Raw genomic sequence first — 19,001 nt, 5'->3', positions numbered from 1 at the left:
TCGTCGAGCTCGTTTAGCGTATGCTTACGATCATCGAAATTGGAACTTGAGGGAATGGACAAATGTTTTATTCACTGATGAGTCTCGTTTTAATCTGTATGGCAACGATCGACGTCCTCTCGTTTGGCGCCGTCGTGGAGAACGTTTTCGCCAGAACTTTGTCCGTCCAGTCGTTGCCTACGGCGGTGGATCAGTTATGGTGTGGGGCGGCGTTTCACGAAATTGGAGAACACCTTTGGTAATTGTACGCGAAAATTTGACAGCTAGACGTTACATCGACCAAATTTTAAGGCCCATTGTTCTGCGCAGATGACAACATCTGAGGTCGTTCATATTGATGCAAGATAATGCACGTCCACACACAGCCAACATTACCCGGCGCTTCTTTGAGCGGCATGACATCACATTGTTGCGACACCCAGCAATGAGTCCAGATCTCAACCCCATAGAGCACGTTTGGGACATAATGGGCCGTCGGTTGCGCAGAGAGTATCCAAATTTGCAGAACTTAGCTGCTTTGGAGCGCGCGCTTCAGCACATTTGGAATACCATTCCGCAGCCTCAAATTACCGTCTGCATAAACATGGCTGAACGTTTGAGAGCCGTTATTGAAAACAGGGGTGGTAATACCCGGTATTGAGCCAACAAAAACCTTCAGAGAATGAGTTTGGAGTCATTAAATACGGTGGAACTGACGAGCCACCGGGTCTCAATTCTCCTGAAATACCTTACACACACACACACACACACACACACACACACACACACACACACACACACACACACACACACACACACAAGCGTAAATCCGACCGCGCGACCTCCACGTGGTACGCTTTGGATAACGCTAATGCCGGCGGTAATTGTTTTTTTAAACTTTTCAAGAGAAAAAATTTCAAAAAAAATTTTTTTTTTTTTCAATTTAAGCACTTTTTGGAACAAAAATGTGGAAAAAGCTCGAAAAAACAATTTTTTTTCTCATTTTTAAAAATTATGAGCTTTTCAGAGCAAAAAACGTGATCCTTTAATTTTTTCAAAAATTCGATCAGGTGAAACAAAAAAACGGCTGGCTGGATTAATTTGATTCTTTGTAGGTTTTTTGTGGACATATTGAACTGTAAAAGGAACACTTAACATTAGTGGTTTCCTCAATATTTTCGATCCAGCGCTTGATTTTCCAAAAAACCACTAAAAGCCCTTTTTTGTTGCATTTCCAAATTCATGTGACGGAAAGAAAAAATTTTTTTCGAAAAAACAATGGACAGTCGTTAAGGGAATTCATTCAAGTTCTTGAAACCCACCTTTAACTTTCTGTGCGATCATTGGTTGCTGAGATATCGATAATCAAAGACAAAAAGATCCTTTTCCATTTGAAGACCGATATCTCAGCGAGGAGTGGACGTATCAGGGTGTTGAAAAAAAGAAATTAAAGCTAAATGAACAAAGTATCCGACTCTTATGGTGGTTAAGCTAAAAAAATTTTTTCCACGCCCGTAGACCAAAAAAAAACTAAAAAAATTTTGAGAATTTTTTTGTTGCTGGTTTTTCTACGATTACTCAGAAACCGCGGAGGCTACAAAATTTTGAAGTTCTAATCCAAAAACTAGACACTTGGAGCTACAATTTCCTTTTTTTTTTATTTCCTGTACGACCATTTCTCTCAAAGTTACGGCCTGTTGAAAACTACCGAAAAATTTGGAATTTTTTTTTGATCCCTTAATTTTTTCCAGTAGTGTAGTTATAATTCATTTTAATTTGAACGTTTTAGAAAATGAGGCACTTATGAACACCGAGACCCTTCTTCTTAGTCAAAAATCAAAATCTACCGTTTCTACCGTTAGTCAAACTTCTCGCAATATCTCTGATTTTGAAGATGATATCAAAAAGAAATTAAAACCGAAAGCACTTCTAATGAATATCATGACACCGGAACTGGCAGCTGCCTTTGATCGTGGAAAGGTTAGCAGCAGAAATGCCGTCTATATTATAGCCCTTGCGACTTTCAAATCATTCTGAAATCAGTCTGAAAAAATTCTGGAAACATTATGGAATCATGATGGTTCCAGAGTGTTTCCAGAGTGGTTTTGTGCCTATTTTCCAGAATGAAACCAGAGTGCACCCAGACTAAAGTCAGAGTGGAATCAAAGTGAACTCAGAATAAAATTAAAGTGGAACCAGAGTGAACCCAGACTAAAGCCAGAGTAGAATCAAATTGAACTCAGAATGAAACTAAAGTGAAACCAAAGTGAACCCGGACTAAAGCCAGAGTGGAATCAGATTGGACTCAGAATGAAACTATAGTGGAACCAGAGTGGACCCAGACTAGAACTAGAGTGGAATCAAATTGGACTCAGAATGTAATTAAAGTGGAACCAGAATGATACCAGAATGGAACCAGATTAGAATCAAAGTGAATTTTACATAAAATCAAGATGGCTTCAAAGTGGAATCAACATGAAATTAAAATGAAATCAGAGTAAAATAATAATCAAATCAGAATTCATTCAGATTTAAACTAGCGTGAAGTCAACGTGAAATTTGCATGAGTCAATTATTAATATACTTCTTAAAGTTTTTTCCATCTTTATTATATAAATGTACATAATAAGATGTTACATAGTGGAAAACGTATCCTTTTATAATTTCAATGATATATATTAATATATTAATCAACATTAACAGTTTGTTTATTTAGTCACATTTCTATTTAAAAATGTTGATTAAAGAGTATTAAAAATTAATTCTTCTCAATCAGTTTTTATAATCAAAGTTGTTATTCATCTCATCTTTGACAAATTTAAAGATTTCTCCCAATCTTACGTACACTAAAACTATTTTAATAAAAACTTTATTATATCAATTATGAGTTGATCAGCATCGAAAATTGTATTTAAAATCAAAAATAGAAAATATAAAATTCCTATCATATAGAACGTAAGTTTCAGAAAATTGTAAATGTCTATATATAATATATCTGGTGAAGAAAATAAAGTCATGCGTAATATATGTCGGTAAAAATGTATGCTTCAATTTTTCTCCTAAATTCTCTTAAAAAAATTACATATCAATCATGACATAGTTTTTACTACAGCTGTTTTTTAAAATGCTTTTCGTACATGAACCTATTCACTATATGTATACAGTCTATAATTGTGCATTAAAAATCACAGGAAAAAAATATACAACTTGAAAAAATTAATTTTCCAATGACTTTTATTTAAAGTAAAAATAAATTTGTCATAATACTTCAAAGTTCACTTTCATTGTTACTTTACTTTCAAATTTTATGGTTTAAAGAAGTCAAAAATTAATGATGACCAACGTAGTAGCATTTCGTTCGTCAGTTTCCAGTGAAAAAAATGAAATTCAAGAATTAGTAGGTCCAATAATTATAAACAAAATGAAACGATCAGAATATTATAACGATATTACACAATTTTATTTAGTTACCAAACATGACAATGTTTCGATTTAGATATCCAAATTAATTATCACGTCAATTTCTATGAACTTGTACGTCAAGTAGTATCGTATACACGATGAAAAAAAATTTTTGTCTGATCATATATGATTATACATGAGGTTTGGAATGATCAAACATATATGACCAAAACATCTTGCGATAATACTCTTGGGATCTTAAAAAGTTTTTTTTTTAGACTGGCAATACGATTGTTTTGATACTGACATACAGCCTGTCAATAATTACCGAAAAATTTATTGGACAGTGACTATTTCCTAATTTTTTTTAATAATGACATAATTTTTTTGTAATTTTATTGTACTTTGCGAATTTTATCAAATTTAATAAGTTCTTAAACTTTACAAAAATCTATTGAATTCCGAATTTGATGAAATTGCAAAAATTTTTATAAAAACCAGTACTTTCTGTTGTTAAAAGTCTAATAAATTTATGTCTTTCAATATTAATGCTGGTGACTTGGACGAGTGAGCAGCGTTCCAGACGGCTTCCAGCTAAAAAGATTTGAGTTCGAGCCCTCCATACGCCTGCGATTTTTTTATTTAATATTGTCATGAATTGATTATCCTAATATTGTAACGAACCATTACCGTACTATTCCATTTCTCTATGTATTTATGAAATGAATTTGTTATTCTCGAAAGCATTTTTTTATCAGACATATATGAGTAAAAATAATTATATATGATCATATATAATAATGCATAAGTAAATCTGATTATATATGATTAGACGTGGCCAATATATATATATATATATATATATATTAGGGTGGGTCAAAAAAATCGAATAATTTATTTTTGACTTTATACTCTGAAAAATAGGTTCGTAGACACCTAAAAAGAATTCTCTCCAAGTATAAGCTCTTAATTATAACGGGAAGGTCCTCCGCTTTGCGGGTTTCTATTTTTTTCGAATAATCAGATAAAAAAATTTATATCTCGCTTCCAACTGCTTGGAAAAATATTCCGTGGCATAGATTTTGTGAGAAATTGAATGCTTTACAAAAAGGTCTCTTATGACTTTTTCAAAAACTCAACCGATTAAAAGATATTCATAGTTGAAGTTTGGCTATTTTAAGGAAAATATTCGTTTTTATTATGAATTTTATAAGTCGATGAAAAAAATTATTTCGGATTGCGGAACTCATGATTTTGTAGGAAATTTACTGCTCTACAAAAATGGTCTCTTATGATTTTTTGATTAAGTGAAGCCGTTACGAGATATTCATCGTCAAACATTAACGAATATCAATATTTCCAGTTTTTGATCAATAATTCGATAAATTTTAATTTAAACTATGAGTTTCAGGAAAATTTACATAAATTTGAGTTTCGATCGATAAAGAAATGTTATAAACAATTTTTTTAATATTGTTTTCAGTCTTGAGCTTGTTTGATTGCATTAAAACAAGAAATTAGAGCATTGTTTTCGACATATAGCCAATGATTAGTTTAATTTGAAGTGAATGACATATTTCTTTGTCAAATTTAATATGAAAAGTATTGAATCAAGTAAGAAACAACCAGTATTTAACTTTTTTATAGATAAATTTTTTATTGAATTATCAATTGCAATATAATTGTCTATATTTTTAACATAACAGTACGCTATTACTATAAATAATTTCTTTTATTACAATTTGGGAATGTTTTTGATGTTCTTTGACAACTTGCAATAAGTACTGGAATTGTTCTTCATTTTTGTCAAGCATTGATTATATTCACTGACTAATGCAACAGCTCGCTCTGCTGAATCATTGACAACTTTTAGTTGTTGAAAGTATTCTTTATTTTCGAGATAACTCTCATTAGTAGGCCATAATTCAACATCGACATCAAGAAAGTCATACGGTAGATCGAAGATTTTGAAAAGATTTAATGACTTTTTAGACACAAAGTCACTCAGAGTTCTCTGCGCCAATGAATTCAAATCTTTTTAGCAATTACAAATCTTTTAGCTTTAGAATCTGTACCTTCACGAGTATTAACAGCTTCAACAATACTTTTTTACTTCTAATGGAACGCCATCGTCAAACAGTGATAAAATGGCAAGTTCATCGCTCAAATACCATAAGTGCGAAATCATTTTTTCACACGTAGCTGAAGAAATCAAAGGATTGATATGTTTGTACTCCAATAAATTTTTCATAAACTGCAAGTCATGATAAGCAGTAGTTGTTGCAGAAGTTGATGAAAACCAAGCTTTTAAATACAATGTGACTATAAAAATACAGAAATGACGAAGACCATGCAATTCTTTCTGAGAGAGTTTGAATTCATCTCTGAATAGATACATTTTCAAACTATAAATGGCCTTAGCCATCCATCTAGCATGATGAACAGCACCAGGACGTTTGAAAGAAATCTTTTCTTGAGGCATTTCTCCAAGGAAAATCAATGATAATTCCAATAATTCTTTATCTAACTTATTATAACATTTCTTTATCGATCGAAACTCAAATTTATGTAAATTTTCCTGAAACTCATAGTTTAAATTAAAATTTATCGAATTATTGATCAAAAACTGGAAATATTGATATTCGTTAATGTTTGACGATGAATATCTCGTAACGGCTTCACTTAATCAAAAAATCATAAGAGACCATTTTTGTAGAGCAGTAAATTTCCTACAAAATCATGAGTTCCGCAATCCGAAATAATTTTTTTCATCGACTTATAAAATTCATAATAAAAACGAATATTTTCCTTAAAATAGCCAAACTTCAACTATGAATATCTTTTAATCGGTTGAGTTTTTGAAAAAGTCATAACAGACCTTTTTGTAAAGCATTCAATTTCTCACAAAATCTATGCCACGGAATATTTTTCCAAGCAGTTGGAAGCGAGATATAAATTTTTTTATCTGATTATTCGAAAAAAATAGAAACCCGCAAAGCGGAGGACCTTCCCGTTATAATTAAGAGCTTATACTTGGAGAGAATTCTTTTAGGTGTCTACGAACCTATTTTTCAGAGTATAAAATCAAAAATAAATTATTCGATTTTTTTGACCCACCCTAATATATATATATATATATATATATATATATATATATATATATATATATATATATAAACTTTTGAACAAACTACATTTTCTGAATCAGCTCGAAAAACTGAGTCAGAAAATGGCTAAATTTTTTAAAAGTTGCGCCATGAGGACGGCTGCAACCCTTGTGGAAATAATTCTCTGAAAAAACTCTTGAAAAGTCTTTATAACTCTGAATAAGACTTTTCGAAAGTCTTCACATCCCTAACTAAGTAAAGGAAAGACTTAATAAGTCTTCAAAACTCTGCAATACTCTTCAAAAGTCAAATTTTCCCTGCAATTTCGGAATTTCTCAAAGAGTTATTAAGACTTGATAAGACTTGTTCAGTTTTACAGGAAAAGAAGAAAATATTTCTTTTCAAAAAAATTACTTATCAGAATTAAATAAAACTATAAAAAAGAAGTAATGCATGTTTTAAAAAAATTTTTTTTAAATAATATTTTCATCACGAAAATACTTTGATGGGCATCGAATCACTCATAGTTGAGCAAGTCAAAACATCAACAGCAAATGAAGTGCACTTGATGTTGGAAACAGATACTACTCAAAGAGTACATCCAATCGGTATTTAATTTGGACTATCAAATATTAAAGTCAACTTTCTAGGTAGGAAAGAATTTTCTATCCACACGCTATCTGCTGGAATTAATTGATACCTAACATATTTTAGTTTACGAATTTACAGTTAGAATCTTTGAGTGTTCTTAGTTTCTAATAGGTGGCATGTGGTTAGAAAATTCTTTCCTACCTAGAAAGTTGACTTTAATATTTGATAGTCCAAATTAAATACCGATTGGATTTACTCTTTGAGTAATATCTGTTTCCAACAGCAAGTGCACTTCATTTGCTGTTGATGTTTTGACTTGCTCAACTATGAGTGATTCGATGCCCATCAAAGTATTTTCGTGATGAAAATATTATTTAAAAAAATTTTTTTAAAACATGCATTAATTCTTTTTATAGTTTTATTTAATTCTGATACGTAATTTTTTTGAAAAGAAATATTTTCTTCTTTTCCTGTAAAACTGAACAAGTCTTATCAAGTCTTAATAACTCTTTGAGAAATTCCGAAATTGCAGGGAAAATTTGACTTTTGAAGAGTATTGCAGAGTTTTGAAGACTTATTAAGTTTTTCCTTCACTTAGTTAGGGATGTGAAGAATTTCGAAAAGTCTTATTCAGAGTTATAAAGACTTGTCAAGAGTTTTTTCAGAGAATTATTTCCACAAGGGAATAGTTAGATTTTTATGAAATCTACTAAAAATTATGTAGCAATACGAACGTTTTGAACCATATGTATTTTGATCAGACGAAACAAGATCGATATAAATTCACAGTAGGTATACTGAAGTGTAAACATGACAGGTCCGTTCTAAAAATTCTTTGGATTTAATCTAAAAATACTTTGGAGTAACTCAAAATTCATAAAGGATTTGCTAAGAAAATAATTAAAGTTCACTCTGCAACAATTTGTATTCACTTTGGTTCTACTCTGGTTTTATTCTTTATCTACTCTCATTCCATTTTGATTCCAATCGAATTTTATTCAGGTTGCATTCTGATTCAACTCCGACGCCACTTTGGTTTTATTCTGGCTCCACTCCGCATCCACTCTGGTCTCACTCGATAACCAATCTGGACCCGCTTCGGGTCCACTATGAATTCATTCTGTATCGATCGTGAATCCACTGTGTATCCACTTTGGTTTCATTCTGGCTCCACTATAGTTTCACTGAATAACCAATCTGGCTCCGCTTTGGCTTCACGTTGATTCCATTCAGTATCGATCTTGAATTTTCTATGTGTTCACTATGGGTCCACTATGTATTCAATTTGTATTCACTCTGTATTCACTATGTATTCACTCTGTATTCACTCTGAATACAGTCTGGTTTCAATCTGGTTTCACTCTGAAAAAAAGGCACAAAACCACTCTGGAAACACTCTGGATCTAGTATGATTCCACTCTGACTCTGGAAACAGAGTGGTTCCAGAGTGGACTCGCAGTCGCAAGGGACATCTTATTATGTACATTTATATAATAAAGATGGAAAAAACTTTAAGAAGTATATTAATAATTGATTAATTTTTTCCAATGAAGGTAATTTATTATTTATATTAAATTATTTACACATTCAGATCCCTATGAAGTTTTATCGGATCTGACTTTAGTTTTGCTGTAGTTTTATCTTAATTAATTTCGATTTTATCCGAACTTATTCTAAATTTACTGACAGTTTAATCTAATTTTTAATAACTCCATTGTGACTCATGCAAATTTTACGTTGACTTCACGCTAGTTTAAATCTGAATGAATTCTGATTTGATTATTATTTTACTCTGATTTCATTTTAATTTCATGTTGATTCCACTTTGAAGCCATCTTGATTTTATGTAAAATTCACTTTGATTCTAATCTGGTTCCATTCTGGTATCACTCTGGTTCCACTTCGGTTTCATTCTGGATTCACTTTGATTCCACTCTGGTTCCACTTTAATTACATTCTGAGTCCAATTTGATTCCACTCTAGTTCGAGTCTGGGTCCACTCTGGTTCCACTATAGTTTCATTCTGAGTCCAATCTGATTCCACTCTGGCTTTAGTCCGGGTTCACTTTGGTTTCACTTTAGTTTCATTCTGAGTTCACTTTGATTCCACTCTGACTTTAGTCTGGGTGCACTCTGGTTTCATGCTGGAAAATAGGCACAAAACCACTCTGGAAACACTCTGGAACCATCATGATTCCATAATGTTTCCAGAATTTTTTCAGACTGATTTCAGAATGATTTGAAAGTCGCAAGGGATAATATATTCAAATGTTTTTAGATATCGTGTGCAAGTCTTAAGCAAATGTCTTACATTTTATTTTTCGAGTTTAAAAATCCAGAAAATGTATATAGTCGTGTAAAAGTTTATATTTCAAATAATTTCCAGTAATATATAAAATAAAATATGCGGATCACTTATCATGTCGATTGATCATTTTATTAACTAATTTTCTAGGTATCGCAGCCAAGAGATGATTACTATGAACTTCTGGAGCTATCATTACTATTCTTAAATACTACTTCAACTACGCAAGTTTCTTTTAAACAATATACCTGATGGTGCTATGCACCACGCACGGTGGATGGCGAAAGCAATCTATTCTCTAAAAATATTCATGTTTCGCAACCAATTTAACCTTAACTTTAGAAAAATAACAGGAATACGACAAATCTGCATTTTTGTTCTAAGATTTTATATACCAACGTGGTTTCGGGCTTCATTTGGCATATTAGCACCAAATAGTGATTTACCTTTAATGAAAGATTTATTGCAAAACAATCCTTCTTTCACTAAAATTGCTGTTGACAAAATGTCCGATCACTTATGGTATCTGTCTGAGGAATTAGGTATTTTAGCTTTATTCGATGCAAATGTATCAATGGATATGAAAAGAAAAATGGTTGTAAATATTAAAACTTCGAAAGGTAATCCAAAAAATTTTAAGCGACTTGTGATAAAAAAAAATGTAAAGTCACTATTAACAAGTGATTTATGTGACTTTGTCTCAGAACAATCTCTGTTTTTGTTAAAAGCATTTAATTTACCGAATGATTTTCTCGATGATGACGTTCTATTATGGCCAGCGAATGAGAATTATCAGAAAGCTCTCTTATTTTTGAGTAAAATCCGAGTACCGAATGATACAGCAGAACGTGGTGTATCCTTAATAACTGAGTATAATCAAACTCTGACTAAAAATGAAGAAGATTTTCAGTACTTATTACAAGTTATAAAAAAACATAGAGAAATGTATCCTAATTGTAATAAAACAGCTTTACTATAACAGTCAAGCAATCAATAGCTTTCAATTTTTACAGCTTTTTAGAATATAGTATATAATTTTTTGTTAAATTATTTGTTTTTATTTTTTTTTTCTTTTACAATACTTCCTACGTCTCAGATGTAAATATGTGCTTTTTTTTACTATATAATGGAAAACATAAAAGAAAACCCGACAATTCGATGGAAATCAAATTTTGACTTCGAATAACTTAGGAAGGAATCAGTTTATGGAAAAATGATAAGAGACCTTTTTTGTCGAGCGTTAAATTTTATATGAGAAATCAAGACGATCATTACTAGAAGTTAATTCAATACAGAGATATGAAATTCTAAAGTTAAAAAAATTTTTTTTCCTATGTTATTTAAACGGGAAATAGAAAATTACGTTCCGCGACCTCTAAATCTCCAAATGAAGAGCTCATATTTTGACGAGGTCTTTATTTTGGCATTCTCTGAAAGAATTCGCTGATCATTTGAAGAAATTAAAAAAGTCGATTTTTTTGAAACACCCTAATATTAGGGTGTGCCAAAATGTAACTTCCTTGATGGACCTTATAAAATTGGAATTTTCAGTTCCGCTTTTGAAATCAGCTGTGTTTAGGCCTTTCCTAAGATATTTTGGGGTAAGACGATAAATTTGATTTTCATAGAATTTTTTAACTGGAGCTTAGTTAGGGCACTTCCGCTGAAAATTCAAATTTTCGCCGGAAGTGCCCAATTAAACCTCCTGCTAAAAAATTCTATGAAAATAAAATCTATCGTCTTACCCCAAAATATCTTAGGAAAGGCCTAAACACAGCTGATTTCAAAAGCGGAACTGAAAATTCCAATTTTAAAAGGTCCATCAAGGAAGTTACATTTTGGCACACCCTACCCTAATATACATATTTTATAACAAAATTATATTATTTTCTGTACGCAAATGAAATCTACTTCCATTTCGGCTGCCGAATGGTCTTTTTTTAATCAGGGTAGTCTTGAATATCATTCAGATGGTGAGGTTTACGGAAAAACTATAAGATACTTTTTTTGTAAAGCATTAAACATTTTTCCGTACAATCAATTAATGATCAGTTAAGAATTTTTTTCTATTGAGCTAAGAAAAAAATAAAATACTCCGATGCGGAGGATCTTCCTATTAAAACTAAGAGCTCATTTTTGGTGAGACTTTTTTTTAGGTGTCTACCAACCCATTTTTCCGTGTCACTCGTAAAAAAAAAAAAAAAGTAATTGATTTTTTTGACCCACCCTAATGTACATCTTAATGCAATTAAAAAATAATTAAGTTGAAATTTAAATGATAATGTAGTTTTTATTTCTCGCATCCTTCATATCACTGAAATCAGTAAGAACATAATAAGTTTATATACACAAAAAAGCACAATTTCAGTTCATACACTTTACGATACATAAGCCAATTTCTTTTTCTTTTTTTTATTCAAACTATGACAGTATTTAAGTTTTGCCCATATTCCTTGACACATTCTTCCTAAACTCTCATCTTTACTTGTTTTTGAATATTTGTAAATTCTAGGAATGATGATTTTTGGCCAATCATATTTTTGTTGTTGTATGAGACTTAAACAAACATATAATTCGCAACAGGCAATTACCGATGGGTCACCTAATCGCATCGCTAACTTGAATTGATGAATCGAAATATTCCCAGCAATTTTAGCCTGAAAAATGTTTTTATATTAATTCACAATAGTATTTTACATCAGAATAAATCACAGAGTAAGATAGACACCTGAGAAAAATTTTTTATATATAATCATATATAATTATATGTAAGAAGGTTATATGTATATAATTATGTATAAAAAATGGCCAATTATAATCATACATAACTGTATATGACTGTACATCAAAATTTTTTCTCGGGTAGAGAAATCGGTAGTCTTTTACATCTAATTTGTAAGTTAGAGCTGATGCTGATACTGCTCCAAGTCTACAATAGTATTTTGTCCTGTGTCACGTACTCTATTTTTCACGTCAAATTCAAATGCATTGAAATTTTTTGTGTAAGTTTTTAGAAAAATAAAATAGTACAATTGTGGAAACATGGAACGGGTTTTACTGTCAAATTTCATTTGTTAAAATTATACTTCATAAAGAATAACGTAATTTGCTATAGAGTCTTCAAATAATTTTAAATAAAATTTAAGGGCCAGGCTTCAAACCACGCTTTTTGTTGGAAGCTAGCTTTCTAATGTTAAAAAGAACTGACCCTTCAATACTCTCAAAAATTATTTCAACGTTTAGAAGAAAATCAGTATTATGGAGTTAAACTCCTGTGATCTAAAACTGTTTATCACGGTAAGTTAAGTGGACTCGAGAACTTAAGTTATAAGCTAAATGACAAAAAACTATTTGTTATGTATTTTCTTACACAATGACAAAATTGATCTCCCATAGCTGAAAACGCGCCGCCTAATGTTGACAACCAGGACATGGCATAACTTATTTCTCTTCTCTCTAATACCATAGACGTTATAATGTCGTTCCTATAAAGAAAACATTCCTACATGTAATTTTAATAGGCATAAGATGAAGATACTCATCTAAAAGATTAATAAAAATAATAATTCAGAAATCTTGACCAAATATAAGTGCATATATATATATATATATATATATATATATATATATATATATATATATATATATATATATATATATATATATATATATAATCATATGTGTGCGTAATTACCAAATGTAGTCTAAAAATTGTTTTCGAGGCATTTTTAATTTCATAAGAAAAATACCCGTAAAGTTCATAAATTTCTGATGGGGTATTAAATCAGAATAAAGTTTAAGAGCTGATAATCGGTATAATAACGAATTTTTCATCAATGTCACATAACCTGATACTGTGTATCCACTAAAACCCTTTTTATTCATTGGCACCAAAGTCATTGTTGTAGATGATTGTATCGCTGATGATTCATCATTCCTTGGACTTTTTTTATAATCGATGACATGATTAGGAGATATTAATAAATTATCAAAAACAAATTTGTTTGAATAAATAATTAGATGAACTTCCATTTCCTGCTCAGAATCACCAAGTACTCAACTTTAATTGAACGATTCGTAATTCTGTTTGTAACCACTTTTTATAGTAGCTCGTATTTTTTAGTTCATAAATATTGTTATTTCCAGAGATGAACTTAATTAAGTTTTAATTGAGTTTTTGTGTGAAAATTGTTTTCACAATATATGTTTATTAGGAGTTATCAGTATAAAATATACCTATAAAAACTTTAAATCATTCATCAAATTATTATTGAACATATCACAATAGGTTTGGATATATTTTATTTTTTTTTTTTTGAAATGTTTTTAAGTTTACAACTATGAATAAAAAAAATTCCAAAGAAATAGTTAGCACATAAATTTAATTAATCTAAGAATAAAACTCAATTTTGGAGCTCAATTTATGTTATCATTATGAATAATTGTGTGAAATAAATAACTAATTAAGACAAGTCTGCATGATAACAAATTTAAAAAAATAATAAAATCCCTGTATGAAAACTTGTTATGTCCTGCGAGGTTACTAGATTCGCTGATGATGACACCTCGTGGACAAGTGGGTTGTTTATTGTCACGCGGGAGTTTATTTTATAATTTAATTTGAAATATACTAAAGAATTACTGATTGAGATTGTGTGGTAAGGTATGATTTTTAAATGATAAGAGTTCAATTGAACTTTATGTTGATGTTTATTTAGAAATCGGAGAAATGGTGTGAATAGTTACAGCTCTCGGGGAGAAGTGAAGTCACAAAGTCTCAACTCTGACTCCTCAGCTTTACGTTCCCCCACTATGGTTACACGTATACACTTATACTATTGCTAGAACTACCCTTATACATAGTGCGTAATATACTATCTTACATGTACTTATATAAACTTACTTTTATATAACACTTATTATTTGCGGCTGCAGCCGGCTTACATATTCATATACCTGTATTTACCTGGCTTTAAATTCAGCACAGCGACCTAGGGAAACCGCAGAAAACCTGGTCGAGGTACAGACAGTAATGATAACATAATATCAGATCGTTGTTAACAATGATCATCCTTATCTATTATTTATAATTTAATTAACATATATTCATTAGAATCAATTAACGTGTTATAATTTTAAAAGGCTTTTAAAGTATTATCTGCTCAATAAATTATATCAGATGCGGATTTTACTTAAATATTTGCTAATCATTTCTAAATTCAATTTAATACCATTTACTATTCAATTATTCTAATATGTAATTAAATTTGTCTAAAACTATTGTGACATTAAATCCATACATATATACATATGTTGTAGCGTCTAAATACTCATTATTTATGTTATTTAGTTACTTAAAATAAAGTGGATAAATAAGTTATTATTTTATTATTTGTTGTTAAATTCGGTTATAGTGCCTTGTTTTTTAGAGAACAGGAGACCGTTGAGTTTTCACACGTGTCTTTTATGGTTTTTCTTTTAAGGACTTGAAGTTGTCAATGTGGCAAGAACATGTTCTGTGTTTACTCGAAGATTTTATGGTTTTTCAGAACCTAATACTATATTCCTTTGTATTATTTTCTTGAGATTAAAGTTTCTCTTTCGAAGACACGTGTGCACTCAACGACCAAACTCAGCAATTAAATCAAATAGAAATTCTAAATCTATATAAAATATAAATATAAATTTAAATTATAAATGTAACTAATTAACATATTCAAATTCTGTTTTATCTGACAAGTAGTGTCACCTGCCAGATGCAACCCAAAGCATTATAGTTATTGCGACATAACAAACTTGTTACATCCTAAAATATCATAGGTGTCGTTGTCGATGCATTACGCGGTAATTAATTTAAATTCAAATTACTTAACTCAATTTAAATATAAATATAAAATAAGTCTATTATCTTGGAATCTCAAAAACCGTTGCAACTCATAAATTTAGTTTAAACGCTCTCTCAAAACATACGATAAGCAAAACCATAAAACCTTAAAACAACCAACACTGGGGCCATTTGTTAGATAAATAAACAATACTTTTAGAATATCTTATAATTATTAAATAATATTAATGTTTTAGTTTAACTAAAGAATAGTTTTTCATATGGATTACTAAACGAGTAATGATAGATTCATATTAATATTAATATGATGTACATAAATATATATATATATATATATATATATATATATATATATATATATATATATATATATATATATATACTAGCTGTTACCCGCCCGCTTCGCTGGGCATTTATAGAATTGTATTTTTCGATCTAAACTTAAAATTTGATTAGAGTATTGTTTTGACTTTTACAAATTCCGAATTTCATCGAATAAGCATATACCTTTTATCTATGAAATTATTCCAGCTAATATTCATTGTAACTTTCAATGTGCAATCACTATAATGTTTGCGTGGTCTTTTTTTCAAAAATGAATAATAATTGACACGAAGAAAAAAATTTGAAATGAGAATTTGGAGTCTATAGGAGCTATAGCTTGGACATTAAAAATTTTTGATGTTAGCACCCACCTTCGCAAACCCCTGTGAGATGAGCTATCGTAAAATTTTCCCATGGATTTCTTCTACATCTCTCACAGAAGATTCCTACCAAAATTGGAGTTGATAGGAGCTACAGTTTAAAAACTAGAGTTTTTCATTGTAAACGCCCCCGCAAACCCCTTTGGGGGTGGAATTTTTTAAAATCTGTTCATAGCTGACCTCTACAGGGCAAAAGTATAATTCCTACCAAATTTCAAGTTTCTAGGTCCGATGGTTCCCGAGATATCGTGATGAGTCAATCTATCTATAGAACAGCTCCTATATATATCACACACAATTTACCATTTTATTTTTAATCATTAAAATCAGTATAATCATTTAACAATATCAACATTAATATTTATGTTATATTTATCTGTTTTATGATATAATGGAGTTTATCCTTTATGATCATTTCAATACATATTAGCTATTTCAGTTATTAATGATTTAGCTATTCTTTCTTAAAAAAAGTATGATTATGAATTCCTACTGTCCCAACAATCAATCGATGAAAATCCATGTATTTGCCTAACATTGTGTAGAATAATACTGTTGAATAATAATTGTATAGAATATTAATATTTAGTAACTTTCTACTTTTATTCTAATCATCCCTCTGAATTTAGTTTACAACCGAATTTATTATTACAATTTATTCATTTTAACAGTTGTTTTAGCAACGGTAACCATTGCAACTGTGACCATGGCAACGGTAACCATGGCAATGGTATCCATGGTAACAATATCAACATTAATATTTATATTATATTTATCTGTTTTATGATATAATGGAGTTCATCCTTCATGATCATTTCAATACATATTAGCTATTTCAGTTATTAATGATTTAGTTATTCTTTCTTAAAAAAAGTATGATTATGAATTCCTACAGTCCCAACAATCAATCGATGAAAATCCATGTATTTGCCTAAAATTGTGTAGAATAATACTGGTGAATAATAATTGTATAGAATATTAATATTTAGTAACTTTCTACTTTTATTCTAATCATTCCTCTGAATTTAGTTTACAACCGAATTTATTATTACAATTTATTCATTTTAACAGTTGTGTTAGCAACGGTAACCATTGCAAGTGTGACCATGGCAACGGTAACCATGGCAAGGGTTGATTTGCGTGGGTAGTTGTGGGGGAGGGTAAGATGGGGTTGAGTTCTATAATTGATAGGTGCCACTGATAGTTTCTTAGATTGGAGAATCAAAATGATATCCCCCTCCCTAAAAAACAGAGAGAGAGATAAGGAAGCGGGAAGAAGGCACGGGAAATAGGGCACGGGAGGGGTCTTCCCCTTCTCATTCTTATGAGAAGTAGGGGAGGGGATAGCATAGTGATGGTTATCGAAAAATCCATTTTGGCTAGGAATTGCGCAAAATCCCTTCTTATCTCTCGTCTACGGTGAAAAAGGAGTACCTATGCCAAATTTTAAATGAATCGGTCCAATAGTTTCGGAGATCTGGTGATGAGTCAGTGGTATTTCGCTTTTATGTATATAGATATATTTTTATCGACATGGGATTTTCCTGTGGTTTCCCCATGTCACTGTTCTTAGAGCCTAAAGAAAGGTGAGGAACAGGGCAAATGCGATACAAAAAGCACAAGTCGGACCACAGCCGCAACACTAAAAATATATAAAGAAATATAGTAACCTATCTTTGTTAATTATTATTAAGCAATGATACATGCAATTGTTACGTCCCGGTTCCCTGATTAAAAATATTCATTGAAAAGTATTGGGAATCAGTCACCCTATGTGAACTGTATATCTATATATACATGAAAAAGAATTGAAATTATTCAAAAGTATTCTAATTTCATCATTTTCAATCCTTTTCAATCAATATTTTTAACCAGGGTTTCCTCACAGGTTTGTAGGTAGACGGTAGAACAACTAGAGCTAGAGATAAAGATGTTACGACCTCCAGAGTCGTAAGTAGAAGGTTCTCGAATTAACTCCGAAATAACTAGCTTCGGTGAATTTAATTTATAAATAACTTTATTTAACTGTTTAAAATACACGTTTAATGAATATGATTTGACAACTGCCGTGAAGTACGTAATAGTGTTTCGTAACCGTAATTAATAGTCTCACGACAAGTATAAATTATGAAGAGCCTTAAGTGTGAGACGTTAAGATTAAGAAGCCGTAGCAAAAAGACAAGCCTCGAACTACCCGTGCACCCTGCTTATATCCCCGTTGAAGGACCGCGCCCTGAGGGGAGTAGGGCTGCGTATCAGGCCCCGAATGTCCTATTCTCCTGAGTTGATATGCGTGACATTTCCGAGTCCGACTCGGATGATCCGCGCTGACTCAACTCCGGAGTCCAGGACACACAGGCGTTCGTTATCATTATTTATTTAGAACATTCCTCGAACGTTCTCGAATATACTTATGTACTCCACGCTAGTTGTCTTACAAAATGAATCATTTACCATTAACATTCTTCGTAAGAAAATGTTAATGTAAACTTAAAAATATTTTGTTTACTCAGGTGTTGGCTGAGTTTCACTTTTCTTATCATTTTCTATTTCTATATTTAGTATTTAATGTTTAACATTTGGAATTCTTTACTTATCATTTAACATTATATTTATAAAAAAATGAATGTTTATGAAATTATTGTACAATTGTTAGAGTTTAAATTAGCGCGCGTATTTGCTATCAGAGACATCTGCGAATGCAGGTGGGGACGTAACACAATTATCATACTATAATAATAATAGTAAAATACTGATTAGGAATAATATTATAATAAATAATAAAGATAGTAATAATTATTTAAACACCTAAAGTAATAACTATTGTAACTAACAATTATGAGAATCTAAAGTATAAGAATAATATAAGATAGCATGGCAGCCCTCACATATATCTGTGTGTGGGTTCTTAGTTAGTATACAGTAAACCTACATATAAAAGTTATAAGTATTAGTGTACATTCGAATATATATTGTATGCGTACTGTAAACGTTAGATGAAGACATGTATATGGTAAGTGTATTGGTGTGAACCAGAGAGGGAGGAAGTGAAACTGGAAAACTCGGGC

The 19,001-nt window shown here is 30.8% G+C and overlaps 2 protein-coding genes across 5 annotated transcripts in view; one reads left to right on the top strand and one right to left on the bottom strand.

Moving 5' to 3' along the window:
- LOC141537254 (uncharacterized) overlaps positions 1-11,515 on the top strand; it is a 16,646-nt gene extending 5,131 nt beyond the window's left edge. For 2 of the 4 annotated variants that reach the window (XR_012480895.1, XM_074258126.1), the window contains one exon: positions 1,769-3,018. Coding sequence is in view for 3 of the 4 variants with exons in the window: in XM_074258126.1 (XP_074114227.1) it covers positions 1,769-1,786 (18 nt within the window). In the remaining variant the exon portion in view is untranslated. Of the gene's footprint in view, positions 1-1,768; positions 3,019-9,534 lie in introns of those variants that run through there. The other 2 variants (XM_074258124.1, XM_074258125.1) reach the window with 2 other exon arrangements.
- Positions 11,516-11,654: 139 nt separating this feature from the next.
- LOC141537253 (uncharacterized protein F58A4.6) lies at positions 11,655-13,786 on the bottom strand. The gene is made up of 3 exons (XM_074258123.1): positions 13,079-13,786; positions 12,755-12,869; positions 11,655-12,041 (listed from the first exon to the last, which is right to left on the bottom strand). The coding sequence occupies exons 1-3, from the start codon at positions 13,414-13,416 to the stop codon at positions 11,763-11,765; spliced, it is 732 nt and encodes a 243-aa protein (XP_074114224.1). The 5' UTR covers positions 13,417-13,786; the 3' UTR covers positions 11,655-11,762.
- Between the last annotated feature and the right edge of the window lie 5,215 nt (positions 13,787-19,001).

Source organism: Cotesia typhae, unplaced genomic scaffold, assembly GCF_013202065.1.
Source record: "Cotesia typhae breed Kobodo isofemale line unplaced genomic scaffold, CoteBio_Ctyphae scaffold_70, whole genome shotgun sequence".
NCBI classification, from domain to species: Eukaryota; Metazoa; Arthropoda; class Insecta; order Hymenoptera; family Braconidae; genus Cotesia; species Cotesia typhae.
The sequence above is the reverse complement of the archived record's forward strand: the minus strand, read 5'-3'. Positions and strand labels throughout refer to the sequence as shown.

What these genes read in the sequence shown, in the direction of transcription:
- LOC141537253 (XM_074258123.1), bottom strand. Translation starts at nt 13,416, where the DNA reads ATGGAAGTTCATCTAATTATTTATTCAAACAAATTTGTTTTTGATAAT. An exon ending in CAATTTTTAGACTACATTTG is followed by an intron (nt 12,870 to 13,078) that starts GTAATTACGCAC and finishes TTTTCTTTATAG; the next exon opens with GAACGACATTATAACGTCTA. An exon ending in GAGATCAATTTTGTCATTGT is followed by an intron (nt 12,042 to 12,754) that starts GTAAGAAAATAC and finishes AACATTTTTCAG; the next exon opens with GCTAAAATTGCTGGGAATAT.